At 38.8% G+C, this 26,950-nt stretch overlaps 15 protein-coding genes and 1 non-coding gene across 16 annotated transcripts; 7 read left to right on the top strand and 9 right to left on the bottom strand.

Moving 5' to 3' along the window:
* Positions 1-173: 173 nt before the first annotated feature.
* AW171_hschr2457 (HBR028Wp) lies at positions 174-398 on the bottom strand (the record flags this gene model as incomplete). The annotated part of the gene is made up of 1 exon (XM_018130436.1): positions 174-398. The coding sequence occupies one exon, from the start codon at positions 396-398 to the stop codon at positions 174-176; it is 225 nt and encodes a 74-aa protein (XP_017985925.1).
* A 557-nt stretch (positions 399-955) lies between these two features.
* On the bottom strand, positions 956-2,509 carry VBA4 (Vba4p; the record flags this gene model as incomplete). The annotated part of the gene is made up of 1 exon (XM_018130435.1): positions 956-2,509. One exon carries the CDS (start codon positions 2,507-2,509, stop codon positions 956-958), a length of 1,554 nt encoding a protein of 517 aa, XP_017985924.1.
* A 334-nt stretch (positions 2,510-2,843) lies between these two features.
* SUL2 (sulfate permease) lies at positions 2,844-5,342 on the bottom strand (the record flags this gene model as incomplete). The annotated part of the gene is made up of 1 exon (XM_018130434.1): positions 2,844-5,342. One exon carries the CDS (start codon positions 5,340-5,342, stop codon positions 2,844-2,846), a length of 2,499 nt encoding a protein of 832 aa, XP_017985923.1.
* Positions 5,343-6,303: 961 nt separating this feature from the next.
* Positions 6,304-8,412, bottom strand: APC4 (anaphase promoting complex subunit 4; the record flags this gene model as incomplete). Its single annotated transcript, XM_018130433.1, has 1 exon — positions 6,304-8,412. The coding sequence occupies one exon, from the start codon at positions 8,410-8,412 to the stop codon at positions 6,304-6,306; it is 2,109 nt and encodes a 702-aa protein (XP_017985922.1).
* A 145-nt stretch (positions 8,413-8,557) lies between these two features.
* Positions 8,558-10,240, top strand: TMA64 (Tma64p; the record flags this gene model as incomplete). The annotated part of the gene is made up of 1 exon (XM_018130432.1): positions 8,558-10,240. The coding sequence occupies one exon, from the start codon at positions 8,558-8,560 to the stop codon at positions 10,238-10,240; it is 1,683 nt and encodes a 560-aa protein (XP_017985921.1).
* A 200-nt stretch (positions 10,241-10,440) lies between these two features.
* On the top strand, positions 10,441-11,262 carry MRPL1 (mitochondrial 54S ribosomal protein uL1m; the record flags this gene model as incomplete). The annotated part of the gene is made up of 1 exon (XM_018130431.1): positions 10,441-11,262. The coding sequence occupies one exon, from the start codon at positions 10,441-10,443 to the stop codon at positions 11,260-11,262; it is 822 nt and encodes a 273-aa protein (XP_017985920.1).
* Positions 11,263-11,389: 127 nt separating this feature from the next.
* On the bottom strand, positions 11,390-11,725 carry MRX14 (mitochondrial 54S ribosomal protein bL34m; the record flags this gene model as incomplete). The annotated part of the gene is made up of 1 exon (XM_018130430.1): positions 11,390-11,725. One exon carries the CDS (start codon positions 11,723-11,725, stop codon positions 11,390-11,392), a length of 336 nt encoding a protein of 111 aa, XP_017985919.1.
* Positions 11,726-11,928: 203 nt separating this feature from the next.
* Positions 11,929-12,774, bottom strand: GEP5 (Gep5p; the record flags this gene model as incomplete). The annotated part of the gene is made up of 1 exon (XM_018130429.1): positions 11,929-12,774. The coding sequence occupies one exon, from the start codon at positions 12,772-12,774 to the stop codon at positions 11,929-11,931; it is 846 nt and encodes a 281-aa protein (XP_017985918.1).
* Positions 12,775-13,055: 281 nt separating this feature from the next.
* Positions 13,056-13,967, top strand: PDS1 (securin; the record flags this gene model as incomplete). The annotated part of the gene is made up of 1 exon (XM_018130428.1): positions 13,056-13,967. The coding sequence occupies one exon, from the start codon at positions 13,056-13,058 to the stop codon at positions 13,965-13,967; it is 912 nt and encodes a 303-aa protein (XP_017985917.1).
* A 140-nt stretch (positions 13,968-14,107) lies between these two features.
* Positions 14,108-15,424, bottom strand: XDJ1 (Xdj1p; the record flags this gene model as incomplete). The annotated part of the gene is made up of 1 exon (XM_018130427.1): positions 14,108-15,424. One exon carries the CDS (start codon positions 15,422-15,424, stop codon positions 14,108-14,110), a length of 1,317 nt encoding a protein of 438 aa, XP_017985916.1.
* A 624-nt stretch (positions 15,425-16,048) lies between these two features.
* On the top strand, positions 16,049-17,611 carry AW171_hschr2447 (HBR018Cp; the record flags this gene model as incomplete). Its single annotated transcript, XM_018130426.1, has 1 exon — positions 16,049-17,611. The coding sequence occupies one exon, from the start codon at positions 16,049-16,051 to the stop codon at positions 17,609-17,611; it is 1,563 nt and encodes a 520-aa protein (XP_017985915.1).
* A 147-nt stretch (positions 17,612-17,758) lies between these two features.
* FOB1 (replication fork barrier binding protein FOB1) lies at positions 17,759-19,297 on the bottom strand (the record flags this gene model as incomplete). The annotated part of the gene is made up of 1 exon (XM_018130425.1): positions 17,759-19,297. The coding sequence occupies one exon, from the start codon at positions 19,295-19,297 to the stop codon at positions 17,759-17,761; it is 1,539 nt and encodes a 512-aa protein (XP_017985914.1).
* A 586-nt stretch (positions 19,298-19,883) lies between these two features.
* Positions 19,884-19,957, top strand: AW171_hschr2445. The gene has a single exon. It is a non-coding gene; the product is annotated as a tRNA-Val (tRNA).
* A 506-nt stretch (positions 19,958-20,463) lies between these two features.
* CUE2 (Cue2p) lies at positions 20,464-21,837 on the top strand (the record flags this gene model as incomplete). Its single annotated transcript, XM_018130424.1, has 1 exon — positions 20,464-21,837. One exon carries the CDS (start codon positions 20,464-20,466, stop codon positions 21,835-21,837), a length of 1,374 nt encoding a protein of 457 aa, XP_017985913.1.
* A 209-nt stretch (positions 21,838-22,046) lies between these two features.
* MIF2 (Mif2p) lies at positions 22,047-23,753 on the top strand (the record flags this gene model as incomplete). Its single annotated transcript, XM_018130423.1, has 1 exon — positions 22,047-23,753. The coding sequence occupies one exon, from the start codon at positions 22,047-22,049 to the stop codon at positions 23,751-23,753; it is 1,707 nt and encodes a 568-aa protein (XP_017985912.1).
* A 249-nt stretch (positions 23,754-24,002) lies between these two features.
* STE20 (mitogen-activated protein kinase kinase kinase kinase STE20) lies at positions 24,003-26,927 on the bottom strand (the record flags this gene model as incomplete). Its single annotated transcript, XM_018130422.1, has 1 exon — positions 24,003-26,927. One exon carries the CDS (start codon positions 26,925-26,927, stop codon positions 24,003-24,005), a length of 2,925 nt encoding a protein of 974 aa, XP_017985911.1.
* Between the last annotated feature and the right edge of the window lie 23 nt (positions 26,928-26,950).

The raw sequence follows: 26,950 nt of genomic DNA, 5'->3' as shown, positions 1-26,950 counted from the left end.
AGTTTCTAATCCCTACCGCCGCCTACTAAGTTCAAGATAAAAACAACTGTGAATAAAAAAGCAATATGATAAACTATAAGTATAGCTAAATGAATATATTCATTACTAGCAGGTTATATGTGGTAAATATTCAGAACACTAGGATCCATATTCCATGTTTTTTCATGGCGACATTAAAGACGTCCACAATTAAAATACTTGATCATAAAAGGCCATCCTAAGAATGCTGACATTGCGGTGCCCCATGTAAAAACAATGTAAACCGTAGATTTTGCTTCCTTTAAAGCCAAAGATTCGGACTTGCGTCCACCATTTGCCGCGGCTGACCTTCTAACCTCCCTATATGCAACTGGCTTTGCCATACCTGTAACATTTCTTAAAACTTTAGAAGCTAACATGTTATACTGAAGAATTACTTTCAATGAGAATGAGGAAACTAAATTAAAGTTCCAAAGCCTTTTGATCTACGGGCTTTCAATGGGTTTCAATATTTTAAAATTACCCATCTTTCCATGTATATATATATTTGAAATAAACGTTATTGTAATAAAATCAGGCGCGGCTTTTGGGAATTTGTACAATATGTTAATGGCGATTCAGTCGCAATTCAGGATATTCTGCATCATTTCTGGTTCTTCTTTGTTTCGCATTGAGTGGACTTGTGGTCATTTATGCTTACAAAAGAAAAATCACACCATCTTTTTTCTTGGTAAGTTTTCGGCAGGGAAGATCGCTGTGGGGGGAAACCCTGGCGCCAAGGCAAATTAATGTAAATGAAAAAAGCGTCAGAGAGTCTCGAGTAGTAAAGTGAAATTATCGCCCCATAATGATATATTTAGGATACAATTTAAAAGCACCGGTTTTAGGAAACCAATTATCCGTTATTATAGTTCCTTACTGTAATAGAAATTTTACATCATTTCTGTGTGAGGTGTAGGAGAACACAAAATAACGTTTACCTGGGCGCTGGCGTCCTCATCATAAATAATGGAATAACCGTGAAACATACAAGGGCGCAAATGGAAGTAAAAATGAAAACGTTTTGACAGGCAGTGTTGTAATTATACATCGTAAGGTTTACAATTTCTTGAGAAGCCTGTGTCCATACAAATGACCGCTGAATACTTTTTATAATCTGTGATAGAATGTCGCTTGAATATTGCAATTGTTGGGAAACAGTTCCATCAGGATATGTTGATTTAGAAAGTGTAAAAGTGTATATGGCCCCTGATAAAATAAGGCCAATTATGGAACCAAGAGCTCTTGACACAATGCCACACGGTGGCAGTAGTAACACCGTGGAAAATGCCGGTAACATGTAAAGTGTAAAGACACGCCAGTGGGCTATGTTGGGAGAAATGTATAGCAGCTGTATTTGACCTACAGTTCCCGCAGCGGCACAAAGCGTTGCTGTAGCTTTACCTGAGATGCCTTGGTTTCGGAGATAGATAGCTATAACAACGGAAATAAAGCAGGGGAGAATCCGCAAGCTAATGTCATAGGGAGTGTAATGCAAAATTGAGGAAAGATACACTGACGTGTATAAAATTGTAGGAGCTATAGTCATACATAGCAAAACGTTTGCTGTAACATGGGTAAGCGGAGCAGTTTCCGGAGTATGGCGAACTTTCATATTTTGTTGACGAGAATTTATCGAGAGGAGCACCGTTATTATGAGGAGTAAAGAGGCATTCGTCAAAAAGGCGAAGTTCCAGCTGCTTTTAAAACATGTAAGAAGTAAAGTAGCGTAAATGGCACCAATTGTTGAAACTGTAGTCGCTAAAGCTGTATGTTGTACTTCTATGGTTAATAGCCCGCCTATACCAACCCCTGCAAGGAATCTCCCAAGTAGTAATATAAACACAGTAGGAGCGAATCCAGCCAATGAGCACCCTATCCAATATAAAGTAGTGGCAAACAACATCATTACTCTCCGGGTATGGTTTTCTATAATTTTGTTATAAAATGGCTGAAATATCACGCAAGGAAGCAAGGAAATAATAGCGATAAGAGACACGTAAGTAGGAGCCTCCAAATTTGAAGCCATGTGGTTGATCGATGAGATTAGAAGCGTACTATCTGTTGCAAAAACGAATACACCATACATGACAGCAAAAACGTTTGGCTTGGTGGCCATACGTGTAAGCCGTTGCTCCTCAAGAGCACTATAATTATCAAATGCACTACAGGATTTCACAATCGAAATGTAAGTACCCCCGCTATCTATAGTAGCGGTCGATTTTGCTGATCCTGCACATTGTGGGCTCGAAAAATCTTCAATGGGTTTTGAAGCTGTTGGCGTATTATTAATAACTTCCTTTGGAGAACAACTCAAGATGGGAGTATATTCATTTTCACTCTGCTTATCAGAATTCCGGCTCGGTGTCGCGGTCATACTTACTTCATGTCTGCTACCTGCCGATTGAAGTGACCTTTGTTTTTCCTTAAGCTTGGCAAATTCCTTCATCTTAGAACGTTGTTTAGTTTTGACACCTTTCCTTCGCCCCATTTTGATTCAATATAGTACCTTTATCGATCTTTCACTGATCTTTGTGTGGACCTAATTGACTTACAATAGTAATACTTAGTGCAGAAATTGGCTGGAATACTGTTTTCACTATAGTTGTTTACAATTGATATGTTTCTCCCTAAACGTAAAATTTCCGATCAACGTAAATTTGTGATTTGGTTGCCATTTACAACCCCAACGCTACAACAGGAAAATGTCAGCAGAAGTAATTAGGCACAGATAATGTCCATATATCATCCATATACTTAATCATGTTCGTTGGTCCCAACGATACCGCTATAAAATAATTGATACTTAACTCTAGAGAAAAGAATTAGAGAGATTGTTCTTCTTCAAGACGCCACGTGCTAAAATCTGGCATCTCAAGATGGAAGAAAGGCATATTTGAGCCCAATGCAGGTTTTAAATTGTGCGAGGGTCGGTGATCTGATTTTTGCGGGTCATTTAAGTCTACAACGTCATAACAATAGAACCTCGAACATGCAGAGTTCAGACTTTGCTGGTCCTTAGGTTGGCCGAAGCCTGCATTAATAAGGGAACGCTTAATCCATGGTGATAGTATTCCACTAAAATGAAACTGAACCTGCCTCCCCACATAAGTTTCTATGCTCTTTCTCAGGTCTACTAAATTCTGTATTGCTGTTGCATCGACTTGAGTTACCTGTGACCAATCCATCGCAAGTATCTTAAGCGTTGGCCTGTCATCGATGTTATCTGTTGAAAAGTCTGAGTTGGTATTCAGCTCACCCGTCAGTTTTAGTACAAAATTTGGTGGACGGCAATCGCACCATTTCTTTTCTTTATTCGAAACCACCTTTATTTTCTTCGGTTTGGTTAGTTTCTTAACTTTCGCTAGTATAGTGTCGATCTGTCTAGAGGAGTTGAGATATATGAACGACTCTGTTGGACGGTAAACAATAACTCCAGGTGGTGGCTCATTTACTACAATACTAGGGTTAAGCTCTCTTGAGTATGAGTTATCCAGTGGAACCCATTTGGTATGCTGTTGTACCTGTGGATCGGGCGTTGAAGTAATCAGGTTAGAATCCTGTTCTATTTTGACAGATCCGTCAGTTGAAGTAAATGCTGAGGAAGTATCCGTGTTCCTACTTGGGTTCACTATTTCTGTCACTTTCACATAACCCATGAACTTTCCACTTGGAAATATAACTCCTAACAGCATGACTACCAATGACCATCCAATTGCAAAATATATCCCCATTTCAATCTCCACTGTAATAGTTATTATTATGGTAGCTAAGAAACTCACGGCATCCAGCGGACTTAACTTCCAAAACCGTACAGCAGTCTTGTGTGAGGAAATCAAGTCTGCCACGGCATGTATTATCACTGCTGCCAGAGCAGATTTTGGAATATAGTAAAAAGCGTCCGTGAGTAAATATAACGCGAACAACACAAATCCACCACTGAAAACACCAGAAATAGGTGTTTTTACCTTACATTTGGACTTTAGTGCAGTTCTCGAGAAAGATCCAGTGGCTGGATAAGCATTGAAGAACGTGCCAAGTAAGTTGGTAGCTCCAATGGCAACCAATTCCTGATCAGGAGAAATCGTGTAATTGTTTACTCTGGCAAAAGATTTCCCGATAGCAAGGTGTTCCAATAGTAACACTAATGTTGCTGCGAATGCCTCCGGGGCAATTTTCGATAGTAACCCATCTGGTATTTTCATTAGACCTACATTTTGTAATCCAGATGGGACGAAACCAAGTATTGCTATTGGCAATTTCTCTTGTTTCCCTCTAGTTATAAGCCAAGATACGACGGTACCTACTATAATTGTTATAACACTTCTTGTTGCGTCTGCATAAAAGAAAAAATCTTTCCAGAATTCTGATGCCCTTGAACCTGGTGGGAGTGATCTTTTAACCAACTTTGGTCCAACGCTGCCAGCAATCCATCTCCAAAAATACAATACAAATAGAGTTAATATTCCAAACACGGCATCCATCCTAGTTTGAGGAATGTTTTTGAGAAATGAGATAAAAGATACTAATGTTGAACCTTTGGGAGGTTTAGGAACCCCCATTAAACTTGGCAACTGTGATGTGATAATACTCAGCCCTGCCCCAGTGACAAATCCCAATATAGCGTTTAATGATATAAATTCTACTACAAACCCGAAGCGTAATAAACCGATGGCGGTAGTTATTAAACCACAACATAGCGACAACGTGGTCGCAATTATGGGAGCGGTTATCAGCGAACCTTCGGGAAGTTCACTCAAGATCTTCTCTATAACTCTTCCGACCATTAGAGACATAACCGCAACTGGACCGATACAGATATCTTTACTGGTTGCAAAAAAAGAGTATATTAGGGCCCCCACAAAAGACGAATAAAGTCCATATTCTGGCGATAAGCCAGCCAATTGAGCATATGACATTGATTGCGGTATTAAAACACACCCAACGGTAATACCCGCCACGAAGTCACAATATAACCATACAAGGTTATAGTGCGGTATCCAAGCTACCAAAGGGAACAATGAGAAACAATATCTGAATGCACCATTTACTGTAAACTTATGTTTGATTTTTCTACTATAAAACTCCTTCAAAGTTATAATATCTTCAACATATTCATCTGTAGCAAGCCCGGCAAAGTCTTTTATGCTATTTAGACCATTGTCGTTTCCCTTATAACATGCTTCATAATTATTCGGTGAGTCACCACGTTCTAGATCATAACCATGTACATTATATTGATTAACTTCGTTTGCCGTTAGTACAGCTACGCTAGAACCCCCGCTAGGAACTCTGTCTACGTCGTTTGCCGTAGTAGTCGCCATTTGTTAAATACACTTGCACTCAGACTAGGCAAATTCCCAGCATCTGGTTTACTCATTTATTATATATAGGCATCCTATTTATAGGTAAACAAACTTCTTCTTAATCGTATTCAAAACGCCAAACCACAATTCAAAGGAAAAGACATTGCAATCAGGTTTTGGGACTGGAAAGTCTGGCTGACTAAATTTTGTCTCCGAAACTTAAAGAAGCAGTTATTACGTAGAATTCTGCTATAACTAATCGTACGCCTACTACCATCGGCGGTTTCCTTTTTATCTTTATAAAACCCAATGATGAAAGCATGATACTTTCCATTGACTTAGATTTTCAAGACAAGAAAAGTCATATACACAATAAAATTTAATAGTGTGGGATGGACATTCTCCGAATTCAGTAAACTGCGCATCATATGCATGTTTGCGTTGAAAAGACGTCACTATCGAAGAATCTTCTTAGTAATATTAGTTGTTTCGCGCTAACCGAGATTTGCTACAATCTTTCTATATATCTTTTAATTAAAAAAGGAACATCTTGAAGACAGTAGAGACCTGTGGCTTATATGTCTAAGTGAGACACAGTAATATTGTAATAAAAGTTTCGATTGCACAATTCTAAAGTAAGCCGAAGGCCATTGATTGCCCATCATATCTATGAATAATAGCTCCATATTAAAAGCATGTAGATCTAAACTATATCACGAGGTGATTATGAAAATAACACTTCCCATAATAGCTTACATGTACCTTTGCATAAGCCCAATTCGAAGGTACAAAGGTACCTAATTAGTGTTAGCAACCTAGAAAGTGTATTTGTTGCTGTGCCAAAATATCGAGTTTCATATGTTACGCCACGATTATATAACGTGAACGTTCTTTTATCCGTACGTTGCGGAGTCATTGAATAACGTACGTAAGTTACTGGAGAAGATAAAAGAAAAACAGCACGTGACAGGAAACTTGATTATATCGTTTGCACGGCTAGTCGACAACGAGGACCTGAGACTTCACTAGCAGGATACAAGATGGATACAGCCATCTCTGAATGAACAACAAACTTATTATTGATAGCCCTATTTTTCTTGGTTACTTCAAGATCTAACGGTTCCATGATGATATTTGGATCTTTACAGATGGTGATACGGTTTGAGTTTTTAACACCAGTTATAACAGAATAGGCTGCAGAATATTTCCATATTTCTCCATCGTCTGCCAAAACTAGAAACCGAGTCGCCTCTCCAGGGACAAACTTAATGCATGTTATACATGAAAAAGGATTCGGTGAAGGGATCTCTTGTTTTGTTAATTCTCTAGTTGATGTATCGTACTGGAATAGAGTGAAAATGACGTCTTTTAACGTTTCGTTATCTATACTTTGATCTGCTTCCTTCTGCTCATTGCCCTGCGCTTGATCCTGGCCAGAAGAACTCTTGTCATTACTTTTAGAACAGATCATGTAGATCGAATCACCTAGAACAATAGCATCTTCTAAACGGTACCCGACAATGCTTTTAAGTTTTCGGATTGGCCCTGCAACCCTTATTAATTTTTTAATCCACTTGGCGGTGTAATTCTTTTGTACAAGATCAAACTGACGAGCAAGGGCTTCGAGCTTAGAAGGGAAGGATGCCTTAATCCAGTTATAAGTTTGAGATGGAATGATATATTCCTGTAAAAAAAGCTGTATCGAATAATGATCCCTTGGGTAGTTTTCTGTCACTTCGTTATCTTCTGCAGAAAGTCCATCCTGGCCATTGCTATTGCTAGTTTCATCCTCAGTATGTAACATATGCTCCATTATATATTCTATCCATGTCAATCCATCTAGTGACATCTTTTCCCCTATGTGAAAATGTTCTACCTTAGCAACAAATTCCTTTAGTACTTCAAGAGACATGTCTAACAACTCTTGCACCTCCGTAGTAGCTAAGTATTCATCATCATCAAGACTGAATACAGTAAGTTTCAAGCTTTTTATTAAACCCTGTAATCTTTTAACAGCAACTACCAACCGTTCGCATGCGGGTATCATACATGTAACTAAGAAACCTTGTGTACTTGACCAAAATAGATGATTTCTTTGTTTCCAAACGTTGATGCCATGTCGGCCAACTTTCAGCATCAACCAACTTTCTATGCTTTTCTCATCAGAGTGTCCAAAATAAAAAACGTCCTTAATGGCTCTTAAGAGGTTCGATACCTGCTCATCTGGAAATAATCCCTGGATAAAATTTGCATGAGGTTCCATTAGCTTTAAAGCAATAACTTTATGGTTTTCCTTAATGTATTTAATCAAGAATTGGACTTGGGAACACGATTTCATCAACTCATGCATCTGATGCGACTCTGTGAACTCCAACTTTATCGTCTGTAATTGCCAGTCTTCGTCATTCAAAAATACGTAGTTACTTTTGTTTCCAGGAAGAATCTTCGTTATTTTGCTTGGGAACTTATTCTTTTCACCATATCTGAAGTTAAACGTCCCATCTATGGAAAGCACAACTTTCCTTGTAGAATTATCATACGTTAAAAACATATTTGACTCATTTTCAGAAAGCCCAATATTCCACTCAGGGCCTTCGCACTCCAGAGGAGAACACGTAAGCTTGCCCTGAGGGCTAATGTTCATCTCTGTCAACTTAGGTAGCCAATTTGATATTACGCAATCGAAGTCACCCTTAAACGGTTCGTTAGAGGTCCATTTTATCCGATTCCATACAAATTGTTCCATAGTGAACCAATTTTCTCTTCCCAAGACGATAGTGCCAACAATATCAGCGCCATCGAGTTCATTACTACCTTCAACGTCTTGTCGTCCTTTATAAATCCTAATAGAACCAGATTTTAAAGCCACGGCAAATAAATCGCCATCATCAGGTTCCCATTTGCATGTGAGCAATTCCTCTTTAGGTTTCAATCGTAGCGGAATAGCTCCAATATTGCGTCCATCAATATACCTTAATATACTAATACTTCCCTTTTCATGAACACCCCATAAGGATAGTCTATCATTCCAAAATGGTTCAACCTTACCATCCCACTGGTTGGTTAATTTAACCTTCCACTGAGTCATCTAAAGCTATATAGGTTATTTATCCTGTATGTTGATCTCTGTATTCCGCCAGGTCCAATAATTTCAGTTCTTTTCCACAAAGTTTTCCTAGAAATTCAGCAACGACTGAATAGAGGTTCAACATGAGAGGAAGATAATCTGCCTGATGTTTAAGAAGGTTCCAGAGATTGGATCATTGAGCAATCTGAAGAATTCAGAGAGGAAGAGGCTACAAAACAATGTTAAAGAACAGACTGCTAAGAATAATTATCAATTACCCACAAGCGTCATTAAACAAACTACAATTAAAACGCAAACCTCGGTAGGTACGGTATATGCAGATGAGGACAACACTCCAATATTTTTTAAAACGAAACATTCTGTTAGGCTTTATCCTACTGTTTATACATGTTGGAAGGATCCTAACTTAATACCAATTATCTATACACATGAACATGTTATTAGCAAGCTAAAAAATGGTGCGGATCTGATGCTGCCTGGTACTATTCCACCTTTTCCACCTTCATGTATAAAGGGAGCTTTGGTTGGAGTCGCTAGTAGTAATCACCCAGGAGTTATTAAAGCTGTTGGTGAGTGTGAGATGGATTTGGAAGGAATAACAAAAGTTATTGGTACTAATGGTGTTGCTGTAAAGATATATCACACTATCGATGATGGTATATCTCAAGTATTTAAGATTAATTTTGATCCACCTAATGAACTCAGTGTTACTCGTAATTGTGAAAATGTTGCTGTTTTGGATTGTATACAAGACGGAGATAGTGCCAATGAGGGAGAGATAGTTCAAGAAAAAGGGGGAACTGATGTTTCCAATTCAAATAAATTTGACGTAGAACTCAATACCGAGGATATTGACCACTTTCTAACGAGAGCTATGTACTATACGCTTACTGCAGACAGCAGTCTAACGCTTCCAATACCATCATCTACTTTTATTTCCAGTCATGTTATGAAAAACTTACCTCCAATATCACCCGATCTAGTGACTTTGAAGAGGTCCTCTTGGGCGAAAGCATCGAAGTTTCTAAAGCATTTTGAAACTGAAGGATTCATTAAGTTAAAGGGTAAGGCTGAGAACCTTAAAGTTGTATCAATCCACAAGGATAAACATGAGTTAAAAACATTTGAGCCCTACCGAACTGTTGCCCAAAAAAATGCTGGCAAGTCAGCTTCATCGAAAGCCACCAACCCAGAAAAAACGATTGAGGTTGTTTCCTATTTCCAACCAAAAAGTAACACAAAGCAATTTCTAGAACAAGTAGGTATCGCCCCCAATGATTTGTTTCAATTACATGAAGTTAGGGAGTTGCTTAACAAGTACATTGCAAATTGCAATTTGGTTGATCCCGGTAATAAAACTAGTGTTCTATTAAACGATACGTTGTTTCCGTTAGTTTATAAAACTGTCACTCCAAGCCTTTCTAGGTCCTTATCAAGGTCAAATATAGTAGATGCAGTTGTAAAGAACAGCTTCAACGAATACTCAATCGTTTATAAGGACGGTTCACCACTATCTTCCAAACCATTTAAAAACAGAATTCCAAAAATTTCTGTTATTACTGAAACAAAGATACATAAAAAGATTGTTACGAGAGTCTTCAATTTTGAATTTTACGGAGTTGATGCAGAAAAACTAGCATATGCACTAAGAAAGCGTTGCAGTGGCTCTACCACCATTGGAGAAACGGTGCAACCGCCGAAGACCCAGGAAGTTCAAGTACAAGGGCCTCATGGTTCAACTGTAATGGAAATTTTAAATGAAAAAGGTATTCCTAATAAATATATAGATTTCAGCAACCTTGTCAAGTCAGCTAAAAAGAAAAAATAATTATAGCATCTTAATAAACTAATAGTAAGGACAAAGCTCCCATATGGTCAACCCATGACCATTTGCTTTCGGCGATGCATATGTCAACTATCATGTTTGACGAACATTTTAAGTATTTAAAAATTTAACAAAATACAATCTACGATTGGCATATTATTAAATAGTCGACAAATTCAATCAAAATCCTGATAGCTGTTCATATGTTCTGTCGATCCGTAACTAATATTCCCTTTCATAGAAGCTTTCATGCTTCTGTCACGAAATTTGCAGCAGATACTGCTACCGCCACAAAGTTGACAAAAGATCAACTGAAGAGGCGAGAATTGCGCAAAGCGATAAGAAGAGTTAAACTTGCGAAAACTCCTGCTACTCAACATCCGCTATATATGCCAATATCACAGGCATTGAGATTTTTGCGTGCCGCAGAAGTTGGTTACCCTTTAAGGCAGCAAACCATAACTTTGACGACTATTGTAGTAGGTGACCGCGGTTCCGCATTACTATCAGGCAAAGTAAATTTTCCACATTCTATAAAAGAGACCAGTTTAGCAGTTTTCACAACAGATGAAGCACAAGCTAAGATTGCTCGTGAGCAATTTAATTGTGAAGTCGTAGGTGGAGTTGAATTAATTGAGGACATTAAAAATGGTGTCAGACCTATAAACTTTGATGCGGCGTTTGCTACGCCAGATATCCTTCAACAACTTTCATCTAAACTAGGTCGGACATTGGGACCTCGTGGTTTACTTCCATCTGCCAAAAAGGGTACTGTTGCCACCGATCTTACCGAATTATTAACTCAGAATAAGAACATGGTGCCATTTAGGCAACGTGGTAACTGTATCAGTTTGGCAATTGGTAATGCCAGCTTTTCGGACAAAGAAATCTTGGAAAACATCCTCAGTGTTCAACAGGCTTTCAAGAAAGCAGTGTCTACTCAAGCAACAAGGAAGTCAAGTATACTGGGCAAAACCACAATAACCACTGTACACGGGCCAGGATGCGTGATCGACTTTAAGTAAATAGTATTCTTTTAAAATTGTACATAGTCAGCGAATTTGAATTTTCTAGTGATAGATAATTTGTGTTGTAATCTAACTTTTTGGTATATACAGATTTCGTAGTGAGATGGTCTAACCCAGAAAACCATCAGTAAGTTAGGTACCACCTGCCCTTGTCTCTTCTCCTCTTCAGTATATTTTGACCGGTTCTACTTCGGGCTCTAGCCAAAAACCCTACTCTCCTCTTGCGCTTTAGAGTGCTAGGCTGAAATGTGTTACCTCTACTCTTCCACCGTCTTTGAGTAAAACCCAATAGTGTAGAAACCACTGGTACGCCAATTGAAGCAAATGCAGATGGCCTAAAAGTTAAATTACTTGAGCCAGGTTGTGGTAATGATGAGATCGGAGAGAAAGATGAAACTATGGAAGTTATAGTCCTTTTGGAAGACCACTGAAGGGAGTTTCTACCTATAAGGGACAGCATATTTGTATTTTGGAGACCCGCAATAAAGTACAAGCAGGACTTTGATATATTCTCAGGAGGGACAACTAGTGGTGAAGTTTAAGTGTCTTCTTACACACGTAAAACTCTATGAATGAAATTTTCATCGATGTTCTGTGTCCCATATCTCACAAATTTTTAAATTACATAATCTCCTCCCACTCCATCAACCCTCCAACTTAATTCTAAAGTATTTTACATAGCTGACTTAACTTAAAATCTTTAGTTTTGGGATCGAAAGTGTATGACCTAAAACATGCTCTTTGATATAATCGCCTCAAATTACGGTTTGTATCACCATGATTGATAATAGATAACAGCAACTGCTCATTTTCATCGCAGATTGCTGGAAACTCATCACGCAAATCGTAGAGAACGTTTAAGGTCTTCTTATTAAACAGGTTTTTTATTCTAGCTTCTGAGAGATCTTCTCCCATTGGGCTCATGGGAATTTCTACTATAGGGTTTTGCCGTTTTTTGCCGCTTAGAAGAACTGGATTTCTTGCGATAAATGTGCTTTGTCGAAATATTAGATCCAGCAATTCATTTCTTTCGGATTCCTGTAAACGTAATTTATCAAAAGATCCTGGGACCTTGAATTCGAAACCTTCTATGTCTTGCTTTGGGGTTGTGCAGCTTGTAGGCATCATCCAACAGTGGCGTTTGTATTCAATATTTTTCAGTACATCTAGTTTACCCCTATCTAGCTGGGACCTAAGGCTATCGCGTTTTGGGTTATTATATTGAAATAGCGATCTGTGTGTTTCGTAAGGCCAGAAAAGTTGTAGCTCCTTTCTATGTATAGAAAAGAGACGAATGTGTTGCGGTACTTGGTTTGAAATTCGAAAATAAATATTGAAAATAAGTCTTTCTAAGTGTTTTTTACTTCCAGTTAAGAAATAATCATTTATAGGGTCTTGGAGTAACGGCAACTGCCCTCGTTTTATATTATTGAGCTCCTTGGCGATTACATCTTTTGTGTGAGTATGCACCGGTAATTTATCAAGTATTCTGTTTATAAATATGTTCATGTTACATTTCTTTTTATCCCATAAGCTAGGGATCGTGGGACTCTAATGTGAAGTAGATAATACTGTCACTGTTCACTTTTCAGTTTTCATTGGCTTCGTGATGAATGGAGATGAATTAGAAAGATTACTGCAGTGCAAAAAAATACAAAGTGAAAGAATACTAAAGGTAAACAAAAACACAACCGTTATATTATCCCTAACAGAAAAGGCAACAAAGGGAATAGCCTACTATATTTGAGTATCTGCGCTCGTGATATTTAGGCTGGCACGTAATTATTATCATGAACAATCAGGATAACAACGAGAATCTTGTTGCATCGACATCCACCTCAAGTTCCCTAAATCCAAGGACTCCAGTGCATCAGTTAAAAAAGGTGACATCAAATCTCATTCCTAGAAGTAGTAGGTTACCATTGGCAGCTAAAGATAAAAATCGTTCCCAACGTGGGTATAATGTAAAGCAAAAACATTTAAAATGTCAAATTACTGGTAATACACAAAACGCGTCAAAGAAACCTCCATCAAAGAATTTCTGCCATAATATACCCGAAAGCAAGCTCAAGAAATATGGTAGTGTTCTTGGAATTCCCTATCAGAATCTAACGAAGACAAAATCATTGGTACTGAAGGATGCCAGTGATGGTGTAGAATCGGAGGATGACGACGTTAACCCATTGGCGGTGAAATTGAAGAGCAGACTTATCTCTAATGTTGACCAGGAGAATGAAGAAGTTGAATCTAGTGGTTTACTAGCGGAAGGTGGGTTGCGAAAACTTATAAAATTGCACTCATCTTGTGACGAGGACTCGGAAGAAGATATACCTCAAATTGAAACTACATCAAAGAAAATTCCTGAACTTCGTCATATTCCAAACGGTTATGAGGAATTTAAGGATGACTCAATTACCAAGTTAGCCACATATAACTCACCATTCATAAGGCTTGCAGGTGACACAAGCGATAATGAGAGTAGTGAGGATGAGGACGAGGCAATTTCGCTAGACTTTGGAACCATCGAAGGATCGCCCTCCCTAGAAGACGAGATCATGCCCCGTAAGTTGCACAATTTAGCTAGCAATAGCGTAATAAAGGATGGAAATAAAGATTCAGAAGATGCAGATGCCAAGTTCGAATTTGATTTCGAAGTGGGCGAGGGCTTAAACTCAAAGGAGATGCAATCCTTGTTGGATTGACACATATACAGAAATATGTACAGGATATATAATTGTAAATATCTATATAAAGATGCATATAGCCATGGAAAGGGGGAAAAAGGGAAGTTGACTATAATAGCTTAAATGACAACAGATTATTAAACGGATGTTTGAAATAACTATTGGATGGGGCACTCGGTACCGCTGTCGTTAGCTCCTTGCTGTTCATTTTGGAAGCGGTCCTGTTCTGCTTCAGAAAAATAACTAGGAAGCATGGAGCTACCTTCAAAAATGGTATATGAAAGCTGGTCTTCGGTATTTGCGGGATCAGTGTTAAATTGTGAGGTGGATTTGCGTTCCGATTTTAGGCCCGGCAAAATATTGCGGATACTCTCTACTTCGGATTTTTCGTTAAACCAATCGTCATTAGGAAATTCAATATCTACTTTAACGTAGAGATCGCCAAATGTCGCGCCATCATCAATAGGCCATCCTTCATTTGAAAACTTTAAGTAATTTCCGGGACGTAATACCTTTCCCATTGGAATCGTTACACGTAGCACTCTTTCATCAAAAGTACGGGTAATAAATTTTGAAAATCCCGTCAATGCCTCGGCTAGCGAAATCCTCATGGAGCAATAAAGGTCAGTTCCCCTGCGTTCTAATCCCACGTCATTATCGGTTTGCTCCTCAATTTGAAATACTATATCTCCCGTTTCCATACCAGGTTCCATGTCAGACTTACCATGAAGTCTGATCTTATCACCATGACGTGAGCCTCGAGGGACATACACACTGAGTTGTGATTGCTCCGGCACAGTGCAATATCCGTTACACTTCTTACATTTGTCGCTTGCTGATTTCGGAACATAGCTACCCCGCCCTTCACACCGCTTGCATTCTACCCGTTCACGCGAAATTAGTCCCGCACCAATTCTAAATATTCTCTCTTTAAATCCTTGGCCATCACAATCTTCACATCGTATGGCTGCACGTTGCGCAGCGCGTTTCCGTAGCCCGCTTCCAGCGCATCGCGGACATAGAACCTTTCTCTTAGCCTGAAACTGGAATGTTCTCCCAAGATATAACTGTTTTGTAGAAAGTTTTAATGGCACATAACTATCTTTCGTACGTTTAGGCCAATGGTCTTGTTTTGCGCTACTCCTAGTATCCGCGAATCCTCCATGACGTCCAGCCCCATACCTAAAAAAGTTCATGAAGTCGTCTTCAGTGCCGTAATCATCTTCAAATCCAGAACTAAACATCCCACCATCCATGGTACCAAACTCATCATATTCTGCTCGCTTCTGTTCATCTGAGAGTATCTCATATGCTGCAGACACCTCCTTAAATGTCGCTTCCGATGCTTCCCGTAAAAGATCATCTGCAATTTTGTCTGGATGATACTTCAGAGCTAGTTGTCTATATGATTTTTTGATCTCTTGCGCAGTTGCGTCTCGAGTTACGCCCAGAATCTCATATAGATCATGGGGCATTCTGAGCAATGCTACGTAGTTCAATAACACCGCTCATCGTGCGGTAACTTACTAAACTCTATTAATGCTACTTGACGTAGGTTGAAAATCAACATTCTAAATGATGCCCTTCAACTTTTAGGCCGTCTCTAATTTCTGACACTGTATCACGTGCATATGACATCACGTGATTTTTGCCTGATGTCGTGTTATTCACGATTTAACGTACAAGTACAAGCATTTTAAATGCGACCCAGTGGGGATGATATTCCATAAATATTAACGTTACCGTAAAATGACTTACTCATTTAGTTACGTTTGAAGAGCGTACCAAATTGAGGTTTCACCTACATAATGACGTAGTACTGGTAGGTAGCAGTAGCGATTTTGCGTTTAAGAAGGTCGAAAATTCATATGACACTGAACAACTATCTATTGTTTTTACCCCTTCAGAAAATACTGCGGGAAAATTTTTTAGCAACGGTCTCTGTTTATATTCGACATTAATTGAAGTTTATTGTTGGCAGCTGGAGCAAAGGGAGTATTTTTTCAGAGATATTTGGTGCGGGTCAGGTAGTATAAATTAACTGATATCTCTATTAGTTAATTGGTTTGTTATTTTCTTCATAACAGTAAGTATTTATTATGCTCCGGAGAAACAGTGGATGCCCAGTAACGCTAAATGGGCTACAAAGCGGATGCCAGTTGATTTTACGTCGAATTTCAACGAATGGACTAAACGTTGGCTTTGAGCCTGCGGACTCGTTCACTTTAGATGATCTAAATGAAAATGTGTTAAAAGCGAAGTATGCAGTTCGTGGTAAAATTCCAATGCGGGCAGAAGAACTACAAGAGCAGCTAGAAGAAAAACCAGGGAGCTTACCGTTCAAGAAAATTATAGGTGCAAACATTGGAAATCCTCAGCAGCTTGATCAAAAGCCTTTGACATTTTTCAGACAGGTCCTTTCGTTACTTCAAAATCCAGACCTTCTAGGTGTGCCACCAAAAGAACTTTCGAAGTATTTCAAGCCTGATGCCATTAAAAGAGCCCGTGTCATGCTTAAGGAGGCTGGAAATAGCGTAGGTGCTTATTCTGCTTCGAAAGGTGTGCTGGGATTTAGACAACGAGTGGCCGAGTTCATTACCGCTAGGGATGGTGCTAAAAATGCGGATCCTGAAAATGTATTTTTAACGGCTGGTGCTTCAGCAGCAGCATCTCGTATTTTATCTGTATTCAGTAAGGGACCCAAGACTGGCACATTAATACCTATTCCTCAGTATCCGCTTTACACTGCAACTTTAAGCCTGAATAATGCCCGAGCTATACCTTACTATCTAAAAGAGGAACAAGGATGGTCAACAGATCCTAAAGAAATTGAACGTATTGTTTTGGAATCAATTCGTAGCGATATTAAGCCAACCTGTATGGTTATAATTAACCCAGGAAATCCCACTGGGGCCATTTTATCGGTAGAAGCATTGGAAGAAATCTTCGTTATTGCAGCTAGATATGGAATCGTTGTTATCGCCGATGAGGTTTACCAAGAAAACGTCTTTGAAGGAGCACAATTCCACTCCTCCAGAAAAGTTCTCCTTTCATTGCAAAAGCGGTATCCAGGTGTCTTCGACAATGTTCAATTAGCATCTCTAAATTCTACCTCAAAAGGCTTATTGGGTGAATGTGGGCAGAGGGGTGGTTATATGGAACTCATTGGGTTCCGGGATGAAATTTTACAAGTATTTGTGAAATTAGCTTCCATATCGTTATGTCCAGTCGTAACTGGTCAAGCCCTAGTCGGCCTGATGTCCTCACCTCCAAATCCAGGTGACGAGTCTTATCAACAGCATGAACAGCAACGCGCAGCCATTCATAAACAATTAGAAGAGCGTGCTGATCTCTTATGGAGAACCTTTAATGAGCTTGAAGGTTTGGAATGTCAAAAACCACAAGGTGCAATGTATTTATTTCCCAAATTGATTCTGCCTTCAAAAGCGATTGATGTTGCATTAAAACAGAATATGGAGCCTGATGAGTTCTATTGTAAGAGACTACTTGAGCGCACAGGGATCTGTACTGTTCCGGGCTCGGGTTTTGGCCAAGCTGCTGGTACATACCATCTGCGTACTACATTCTTGGCTCCTGGCACTGAATGGATAGAAAGTTGGAGGCAATTCCACAAGGAATTCTATGATGAATACCGCGATTAGTAGCAAACCTAAATATTCTTTATTTTACAAACCAGTATTTGATTAATGACTCTATATTCAAACATAATGCAATCTATGGTCGACGTTTCATGCAATTTCAGTAAGTCTGTTTTCCTGTTAAGATATTAGAGCTACAGTTAACACCTATTACAAATCTACTAAAGACTCGTCATGTTTGAGTTCTCTTTCTACAGAAACATTCTTCAAAAATGAGCTTCCAGGCCCTTGCAGTTGTGAAGCTTCATAATTCACACCGTTTATAGTCTCACGTGGTGGAGAGGACAACGTTAAGTCATCGTACTGTTCGGTTGGAGAAGCAGCTTTATTCTCATCGTTATTCTTGTTTCTCTTTTTGATCGATTCCCTTGTAGCTTCATTATCGGCCTTTGCATCAGCTTCATGGAATTTTCTTTTTTCCTGGAGCGTATAATCAATTCGTCCAACAGTGGCACTCGATGAGGAAGCTTCATTCTCGGATTCCATGTTATCATCGATTGGAATACTATTTTGGGTCTCTAGATATATCATTCCACCTCCTTCTTTAAATTGTACAACGTTATCGGCAAACAGCTCATCAATGATTTTACGTTGTTTAAGTTTGAATCTTTGAGCAATATTTGAGACTTGATTACATAGTAAATCACTTGGAATACCTCTTGCTCTATCAGAATAAACCTGATTTAACCGATTTATAATCAGCCTCAAACAGATGTTCCAATCGTCTTTACATTCGTCTTTATATTCAGCAAAAAGGCTTTTTGCTCTGGTTACCCCATTTCTTTGAAAGTCAGTCCCACTATTTATTCCAAGACCAATCTTCAACTTATATTTTTTAGCTATATGTTCTAAAAGGTCAAACATATCTTGCCTGTCAAGTGTAGCAGTTTCTATAAATATTGGTATCCTGATCATAGTACAAAGCAAAGTAGTAACTGCGGGTACCAGGTCACGTAAGGTAATGCCCTCCAAGGGCAACATCCACACAAATCTCGAGTGATAATCTCTACAGTAAAGTACATGGCTATATTTGCCTTCAATCTTTTCCGTACCATCGTCGTTAAAAGGTGCAAAGACTTCAATATGACACCGCTCCAAAGGCATTATCTTCTCGTTGATATTATAGTGTTTGTAACGTAAAAACCGTTTTATATTGCGGTCCGAGTTACAATGTGAACAGTATAGGACTGCAAGATTTGTAAAATCACGAGTAATATTAGCAAATAGTTTCTTTATATGGTGGTGAATCTTTCGCCATGGAAGATGGTCATTAATCAAATGTGCCGCAATAATTGTATCAAATACATTATCAGGTTCTACAACGGGCAAATCTTCTCGCTTATGATCTACAACGCAACCATTCTCAACAGAATAACGCCGTTGTAATAGAACATATTTATTTTCTACAGTTGCGACTGTAACCTTATCACAGCAATTTAAGAGTGATTGCGTGGTTAGCATATTAGTCTTTATCAGTGAGTATATTTCCTGCGTCAACTGGCCCTTTAATGTATTTATTAGTTTCATTAGTTCACCTCTTCCCTGATCTAACCAATCATGATCAAGGTATGGAGCTAGTTGGTAAAGGTTGAGATTAAAACGGGGAACCATGAACCCATCATCAGTGATGTACTGGTAAACGACTGCAGACGTATTCTCGTTCTCGGAAGTTTGGTGAGTTGCCGTCATTATTACCTCCAAATTTTTTTATAATACAAGGTATATCTGTCTTACCTTTAAGACAAAGGAATGCCTATGGTATCGCTTTGAAGTGGCTGCCGATGAGATCTTATGTGTATATTGGGCATCTAAGATCACCAATATCCAGATTGCGCTCCGTTCTAGGTGACACATTCTGCTGGCCATAAACTAGCACGTGATTATAATAATTGGGAATTGCGAATTTATTAGTACACTTTTGGAACGAAAACGTAAAACTAAGAAACTTCTGAGATAGCTAATGCATAGAAAACAATTTCTTTAAACTGGTGTTAAATAGCTTAATATATTTTATAGTATAAACGGGTTTAGGTATATTAAATTACTATCGCATAGGTTGAACAAGCCCAATGATCACGTGCTAATATTGAAGGTTTCTTAACGTGAGTTAATCCATTTATCCAGGGTTTGTTGACCTTTATCCTACCATACAGATCTGATCCGACGTTTCTTTCTAGCTGCTGTTTCTACGAGGTGTCTATTTGAATCTGCGACAACAAAACCGGCTACACTGAGGTACTCATACATAGTTTGGCCATCACCGATATGAACATTTGGTTTCGTGGTCTAGTTGGTTATGGCATCTGCTTAACACGCAGAACGTCCCCAGTTCGATCCTGGGCGAAATCAATTTTTCTTTTTATGGAAGCTTTTAATCAAGCGTCATGTAGATGAAGGTGATATTAAGTTACGAGTTTTAATACCAAGTGTTAATATGGTACACGAGAATACTTACAGAAAGTTCATTTTAGCTACGTATTTAATTGGCCATGACTCGCAATAGTTGTTTTTACTGTAGCGTAATTTAATTAAATAAAACAATATTCAATAGTAAATGTCATGAAAGCATTTAAACAATTTAAAAAGAAGATTGTACTAGGTTCCTCAATCATTTATCTAATGAGTGTAACTTAATAGAAATACGTGTTCCAAAAATATGACCTTTAAAAGTCAAAGAAGTTGAAAAATGGCTTTCCATCCTTAGGCATACAGTATTTTGTACTGTATTAGCGGCAACCATTAATTTTTTTATTATTTTAAAATGAGCCGCAATGCCCACCAACAGTCAAAAGTCCTACTATACATCAGTCGGATCCTAAAGCACACCTCACCTGGCTAATCATATCAGATTAAATATGGTAGAAAAAGACCTCATTTTATTACAAGAGATGTTTCCGCAGGAAACAATAAATTCCTTAAACAGCGCCATAGAAGATGCTGATGGTGATATTCATACCGCTTGTGCACTTCTACTACAAAAATATGAAGCTGGACTACAAATAGCTGAGGAGGAGTCTTTAACTCCTGGTCTTAAGGCAATTACAGACATGTTTCCAAATGTGCCAATAGTTGAAGCTAAAAGGGCATATGAGGAAAATAACGGTAAACTCGATGATTGCGTAAACAAATTATTGCTTCTAGAGGAGCTTGGATTGAATAATGTAGCAAAACAGTCTGAATATGAATCTGCAATTAAGAATGAAATTTGGCAAAACAGCTTGTCAAACAACCCGTGGAAAGATCTAAATAAACATATAAAAATTATCATCACCTACACTGGTGTTTCCAGAGCTACTGCCACATCTGAATTCTTCAAACATCACTGTAATAAAGCAGCTGCAATAATTAACATTATTCACTCATATAAGTTGATACCGGAATTGAATTCTTCAGCACAAATACCAAACCCTGTGAGCTCTTTCCCACCGAAACAAAATCGTGGTGGGAGAGTGCAGTCTCAATCAGGCTATGCACACAAACAGCGGAACCAGGGAAAAGAACTCCAGATAACGCAACTACAACAGGATAAATGGAATTTTATTCCTCCCGAACGGCGCTACGTTTATTCAAGTACGAGTCATGAAGCTATAGAGCTGCAAACAATTTTAAGATCGAATGACATCTTTCGTGATATCAATCCCAACTTCCTAAAGATTTCACTGGAGTTCTACAACGCTGTGATTGATAAAGTTTTGATGCTCATCTTCTTTATTTTAGAAGAGAACGCAGCTCACCTAACATATGATTTTAATCACTCTGAAACCTTGGGATTATTAGATTCTTCTAAGAATAGAGTAGGTTCACCATCAATAAACATCTGGGATGCTAAGAGCGATGCGAAGAGGAGTGCCAAAAGTTTGTCCGGTATAGTATTCTCTAGTGCTGAAATATACGAAAGCTCTAAAAAATCCTATGATAACCTTTTTACTCTTAATAGGGTTGATTTACATGGATTCAGCACTGATGATGCCGATCTCTTCGTGAAACTTTGCCTTGAGAAATGGTGGTCAGAAGAAATACGGCTGAGAGAACTAAACTGTAAAAAATTAGCCCTAACTACTGCAATATATGTGCAACCAATTACATTTATAACCGGTAAAGGAATGCATAGTAAAGGCGGAATCCCTCGAGTTCGAAAAAGGGTACAGCAGTTGCTTGATAAGTATAACTATGTATATAATGAAGAACAATCCTTTTTTATCGTAACTGGTAAAAGGCAAAGAAAATAATATCGTTATGATACCCACACAGACAAAGGATTTATTATTTATTTCATATTTTTATAGTAGCTATCGTTTACTACATACATATTGTACCTTTTTTCAGGAAGGATGTATGTAATAATAAAAAAGTTAGAATCGTGCTCACTACAAGAAAACAATAACGTTGACAATATTTGATAGAACTTAATTTCCAGAAACCTGCTGAACACACCAAAATGGACTATATGAACCTTGGGGTTACCTCTCGAAAAACTGGTCTGCGAATTAAAACGCCAATCCGAAGAGATGAATATAGTATGGAGAATATAGATGAGTTTTTTGCTGATGAGGAAGATAGCATTGTGGGCTCAAGAAGAAGAAGAGGAAGTCGGAGAACTTCCATGCTACTTAAAAAGCCTTTAGAACCGAATTCCTCACATTTCGTTGGTGAAAATGGTTTTAGGATACCGTCATCTGCTCCACAGTATGGAAAACACCTACCGGGTGAGACGTCACAGAAACAAATGAGCAATGAGAATGAATACGGTTACTCCACAGAGTTAAATCATCAAGATGTGTCTTTTTTATCACCAGTTCATGGCTCTCCTGTAACAGTTACAACCCCGAAAACTCTTTCAATAGTAAACCAGCCAAGATACGCAACAAACTTTGAGATACCGCAGGATGTTAGAACAAGTAATGAAGGTTTGACCATTCAGTTAACACCTAAACGGAAACCAATTGAAGGATATAGAGATGTACCTGACTTAATAGATGATAATGAGACCACTAGGGATAGTACTTCATTTAATACTTCAGAAAATGCAATTTTAGAGGATGAAATGGATGATGATTTTGAATTTAACAGCGATGAAGATGAAGATAGGGAATATGTGGATGCTGCCTCAAAAAGGCTAAGTGAGAGTGAATCTACATCATCTTTATCAGGAGATGATTCCAATAGCAGCACGGAAGAGGATAATGCAGCTCTAAGTAGAAGGAGTAAAAAGAATAAAAATTATTATGATACTGGCTCAATTTCTTCCGATCAATTAGATTCAGACGAGGAATATATACAAAAGCAAGCCCAAGATCTTCTTCCTAAAGATGACGAGAAGCATATTGATAATAGAAGACCTCGAAGAGTACGTGTGCCTCCGCTAGAGTACTGGAGGAATGAAAAGATCGTTTATAAAAGAACATCTCAGAAGCCGGTTCTGGAAATCGAAAAGGTTATAACATATGATGATGAGCAAGACGAAGAAGCACATTCTAAAAAGCGAAAACCCCAACCGAAGACGAGGACAAGGCCCTATACCTACATTCCCACAGGGAGGCCCCGTGGTCGACCACGAAAAGCACAAGGCACATCACCATCTAATGCTATTGACCCTAATACAGAAATAAAAACGAAAATTGACCTTGGAGAGCTTTCAAATTCTGACTGGCTTAAGCATGGTATTTTACAGAGCATTGTCAATATAACAACGGACAAGAAGAGTAATGAACTTATAGCATTTGCGCCAGGATTGGCACAGACAGTGCAATCGAAAGATACCGAGAATGAAAAGTTCACTTTAGCCGTATTGTTTGATAAATATCGGGAAAAGTTTGCCAGTGGAATACTTACATTACCCATTGATGGAGTTAAAGACAAGAATACATCGTTTAATGCTTTCATCACATTTTATGTTATACAAGGTGTAGTTGAAGTTATATTGTCAGATAGCACATTCGTCTGTGTTGAAGGTTCAACGTTCCAAGTTCCTGCATTTAATGATTACGCATTCAAGAATATAGGTAAGAATGAGGCGAAGATGTTTTTCGTTCAAGTCATTGTGCCGGAGGATTTCGATGGCAGTAAAATTGAAGATGATGGTACTTCGCCTGTCTCTTCAGAACATGGGCTTTCTTCAAGTAACATGAGTTTAACCTCACCTTAAATGTATCACCTTAAATGTATGACCAGTTGTTGTCTATAGTTTAAGTAATTTTTTGTCATAGTTTGAACGACCAACTTATAAAAAAAGTACAAAAATTACAGTATTTTTCAAATGAACTTAGTGCATTTGATATTGCTCCTTTAATAAATGATATATAATTTTTAATCCATTAACATGCCACTTAGGCTAGCATGTAAATAACACCTGGACAGTACCATAAAAGTGACGGAACAAAGTTTCACCGGTCTATTAGTCAGAAGCAGCGTCCACCTTTTCCGCCATCTTTTTCACTCTTGCTAGTTTCACTAACGGTGCTAAGGAAGAAATATCATCGGCAAAATCAGTAATGAGTTTATCCGATAATAGATCTAAGGCTGTTGCTCTTGCATCAGGATTAACCTGTAGACACCATCCCAAAAACCTTCTTAATGTAGAACTCAAACTTTCTTCATCCTTTAGCTTTGGGGTACCATTAGTAGCAATCAAATATAATGCTCTCAACGGGGTTTCGTTTAGGTAAGGTGGTTCACCTTCTATCATTTCTATGATCATAATCCCTAATGACCAAATATCGACCTTTGGTCCATATTCTTTCCTTGAAACAACTTCGGGAGCCATCCAATATGGCGTACCAACCATCGTTGTCCTCTTCAAATTAGATTCGTTAATTTGTGCGCAAAAGCCAAAATCAGTTAGTTTGATATCTCCATCCATTGACAACAAAATATTATCCGATTTGATATCTCTGTGAATCACCCCCTTTGAGTGCAAGAACTGCAAACCTCTTAAGGTTTCCCTAGACACAACAGCGATTTGACCCTCACTTAAAATACAGTGCGTGACAACATCAGTCAATGATCCGCCTTCCATATATTCCATAACGACCCATAGATCTCCTTTAGATAGATAAGAGTCAATGAAATTGACTATATTCTTGTGCTTGCTTCCTTTCATAACTAAAATTTCATTGATAATCAATTCTTTTTTGGGTTGCTTTTCTAAATTCATCTGCTTGATAGCCACTGATGTATTTGTACCAATTTCATATGCTGTGTAAACTCCACCTGATGCACCTTGGCCAATTTTAATCAAATTACGGTACATCTTACTTGGATCACCTGGAGAACAAATATCTGCCAGTTTTGCTTGAAGCTTTTGGTTGCGTCTCTTTCTTTCTTCCCTCTTTCTTTCTATAGCAGCCTGTGTACGCTTAGCAGATTGTAGTTCGCGTTCACGGTCCCTCTCACGGTCCCTTTCCTTTTCCTCCGCCCTCTCCCTTTCTTCTCTTTCCTTCTCTCTTTCTCTTTCCTTCTCCCTTTCAAGAACTTTTGTAGGTGAATCCTTTGGAACAGGAGGCGGAGGCCGTGTCGTTGTCACCTTTCGCTGCACAGAAATTTCATCTCTAGATTTTGAAGGCGATGGAATTGATGGGAGCTGGTGCTTACCCTTGTTCAAAGTAGCTTTTCTTCCAAGTCCAAGGAATCCGGATGATTGGCTCGAACTTCTCTTTACTCTTGGAGTGTTCATCGCTGAGTGTGAGTCCAGAGCCAATGGGGATGTAAAATCAGCTTTTGGTGTTGTGGATGGGGGCTTCGGAGCTGAACGACTAGGAATAAACTTTTCGTCATGACAAGGCTCAACGAACGCAACAGGAGACTGCAGAACTGGGGTGGTATATAATGTTCTGGTAGCTTGGTCATTTCCATCAAAGCTCGATGTCGATGACATTGATGGCGTTCTGAAAGATGGAGAGCTCGATAAATCACCAGTACTGACATTCATCGGGAACGTCTTGAACGTTTTTTCCTCACCACTTGTGTCAGTAACATCCTGATAAAACTTGACTATGTCTATCACAGCTTGTGGATGCTGTTGCTGCTCCTTTTTAGAAATACCACTTGATGCTAGTAAGCGCTCCCATTCTTCTGGCAATCCCGTATACTCTCCCGTTTTTGAATCAATCCCAACATGATGAACGTGTGTAGCATTATAAGGAGTTGAAATCTTCACAAAAGATGTGCATGATCTCCGCTTCTCAGATTGTGAGTTTCTCCGAATGTTCTGAACAAATGTTGTAAAAACCCCTTTCATTCTTCCACCTCTAGGTTTTTTATCATGAGCTACGCCATTTGAAAGTGATGACGTGGAAGTGGTTGGTACTGAGACATCCGAAATGCCAGTGGAATATCGTGCTTTAACACTACCAGTGAAGGGCGAGGCCGAAGTCTTGAATGGTGATTTTCCAGGAAGTACTGATGCGGAAGAGAAACCTGCATTCGTGTTTTGAAAACCATTTTGGCTCGCACTAGGAGTCGCACTAGGCGTCGGTGGGAGGATTCTGTTATATTTATTTGAATCGCCATTTTCAGTTTTATTTTCAATTTCAACTTCCGTCTGCTGCACCGAATCAGGCTGGCATTCAATAGAAGACACCATCTTACGAACAGTTCGTTGATACTCTTCACTCAATCTGGGAAGGTATTCATCTCCCACCTGCTTGTCAAGTGTAATTTCACTCAAGGTTGAAAACTCTTGCGGACGATTTTCAAGAGATAATACACTGCGAGTTATATTAGCGTAATCATCAAGATATCTTGAGTCTGATTCTGTAGATTGTCCTGATGGGCAGAGAGTAGAATTAGCAACATCACACAATGGTGATAAACCAGCCTTATTCTCTTCTTGAGGTATACCATCCGTAAATTCAGTATGCAAGTCTTTAATATTATCAAAAACATCTTGAGCAGACTTTTTAGTGTGAGACACAGTAGTAGTTGTAGTAGTGTCATCCCTGGGCTTGTCGGGTACCTTCTCCGATGTTTCGGTGGAAGAGTTACTCATTACAGAGGATGTAGAGACTCTGGTGAACTGAATAGGGTTATCTAATGCCCCCAAGCTGCTTTCATCATCTTCTCTGCCTTTACACAACTGCACGCTTAACTTTGTATCCCCCTGATCATGACGCAAGTATTTATAGTCTGCTAAGTCTCGAATATCCCTCACTGAATCTTGTCTCAAAGCATTCACATTCAAACTCCCAGGTGCTCTTGGCAGCTCGTAGCCAGCGTCTGCCTGCTTATCCATAGGCTCTAAAGGCTGTACCGTCCCGCTGCTTGTCACTAAAGGCGCTATGGTCTCTGGAACAGTTTCTTTAAAACTGTATGTCTTCGTCATTGAGGGAATCCTTTGAATATGGG

The sequence above is a fragment of the Eremothecium sinecaudum genome, chromosome II (assembly GCF_001548555.1).
Source record: "Eremothecium sinecaudum strain ATCC 58844 chromosome II, complete sequence".
NCBI classification, from domain to species: Eukaryota; Fungi; Ascomycota; class Saccharomycetes; order Saccharomycetales; family Saccharomycetaceae; genus Eremothecium; species Eremothecium sinecaudum.
Note: the sequence above shows the minus strand (reverse complement) of the source record. Positions and strands in the feature narration are given on the sequence as shown.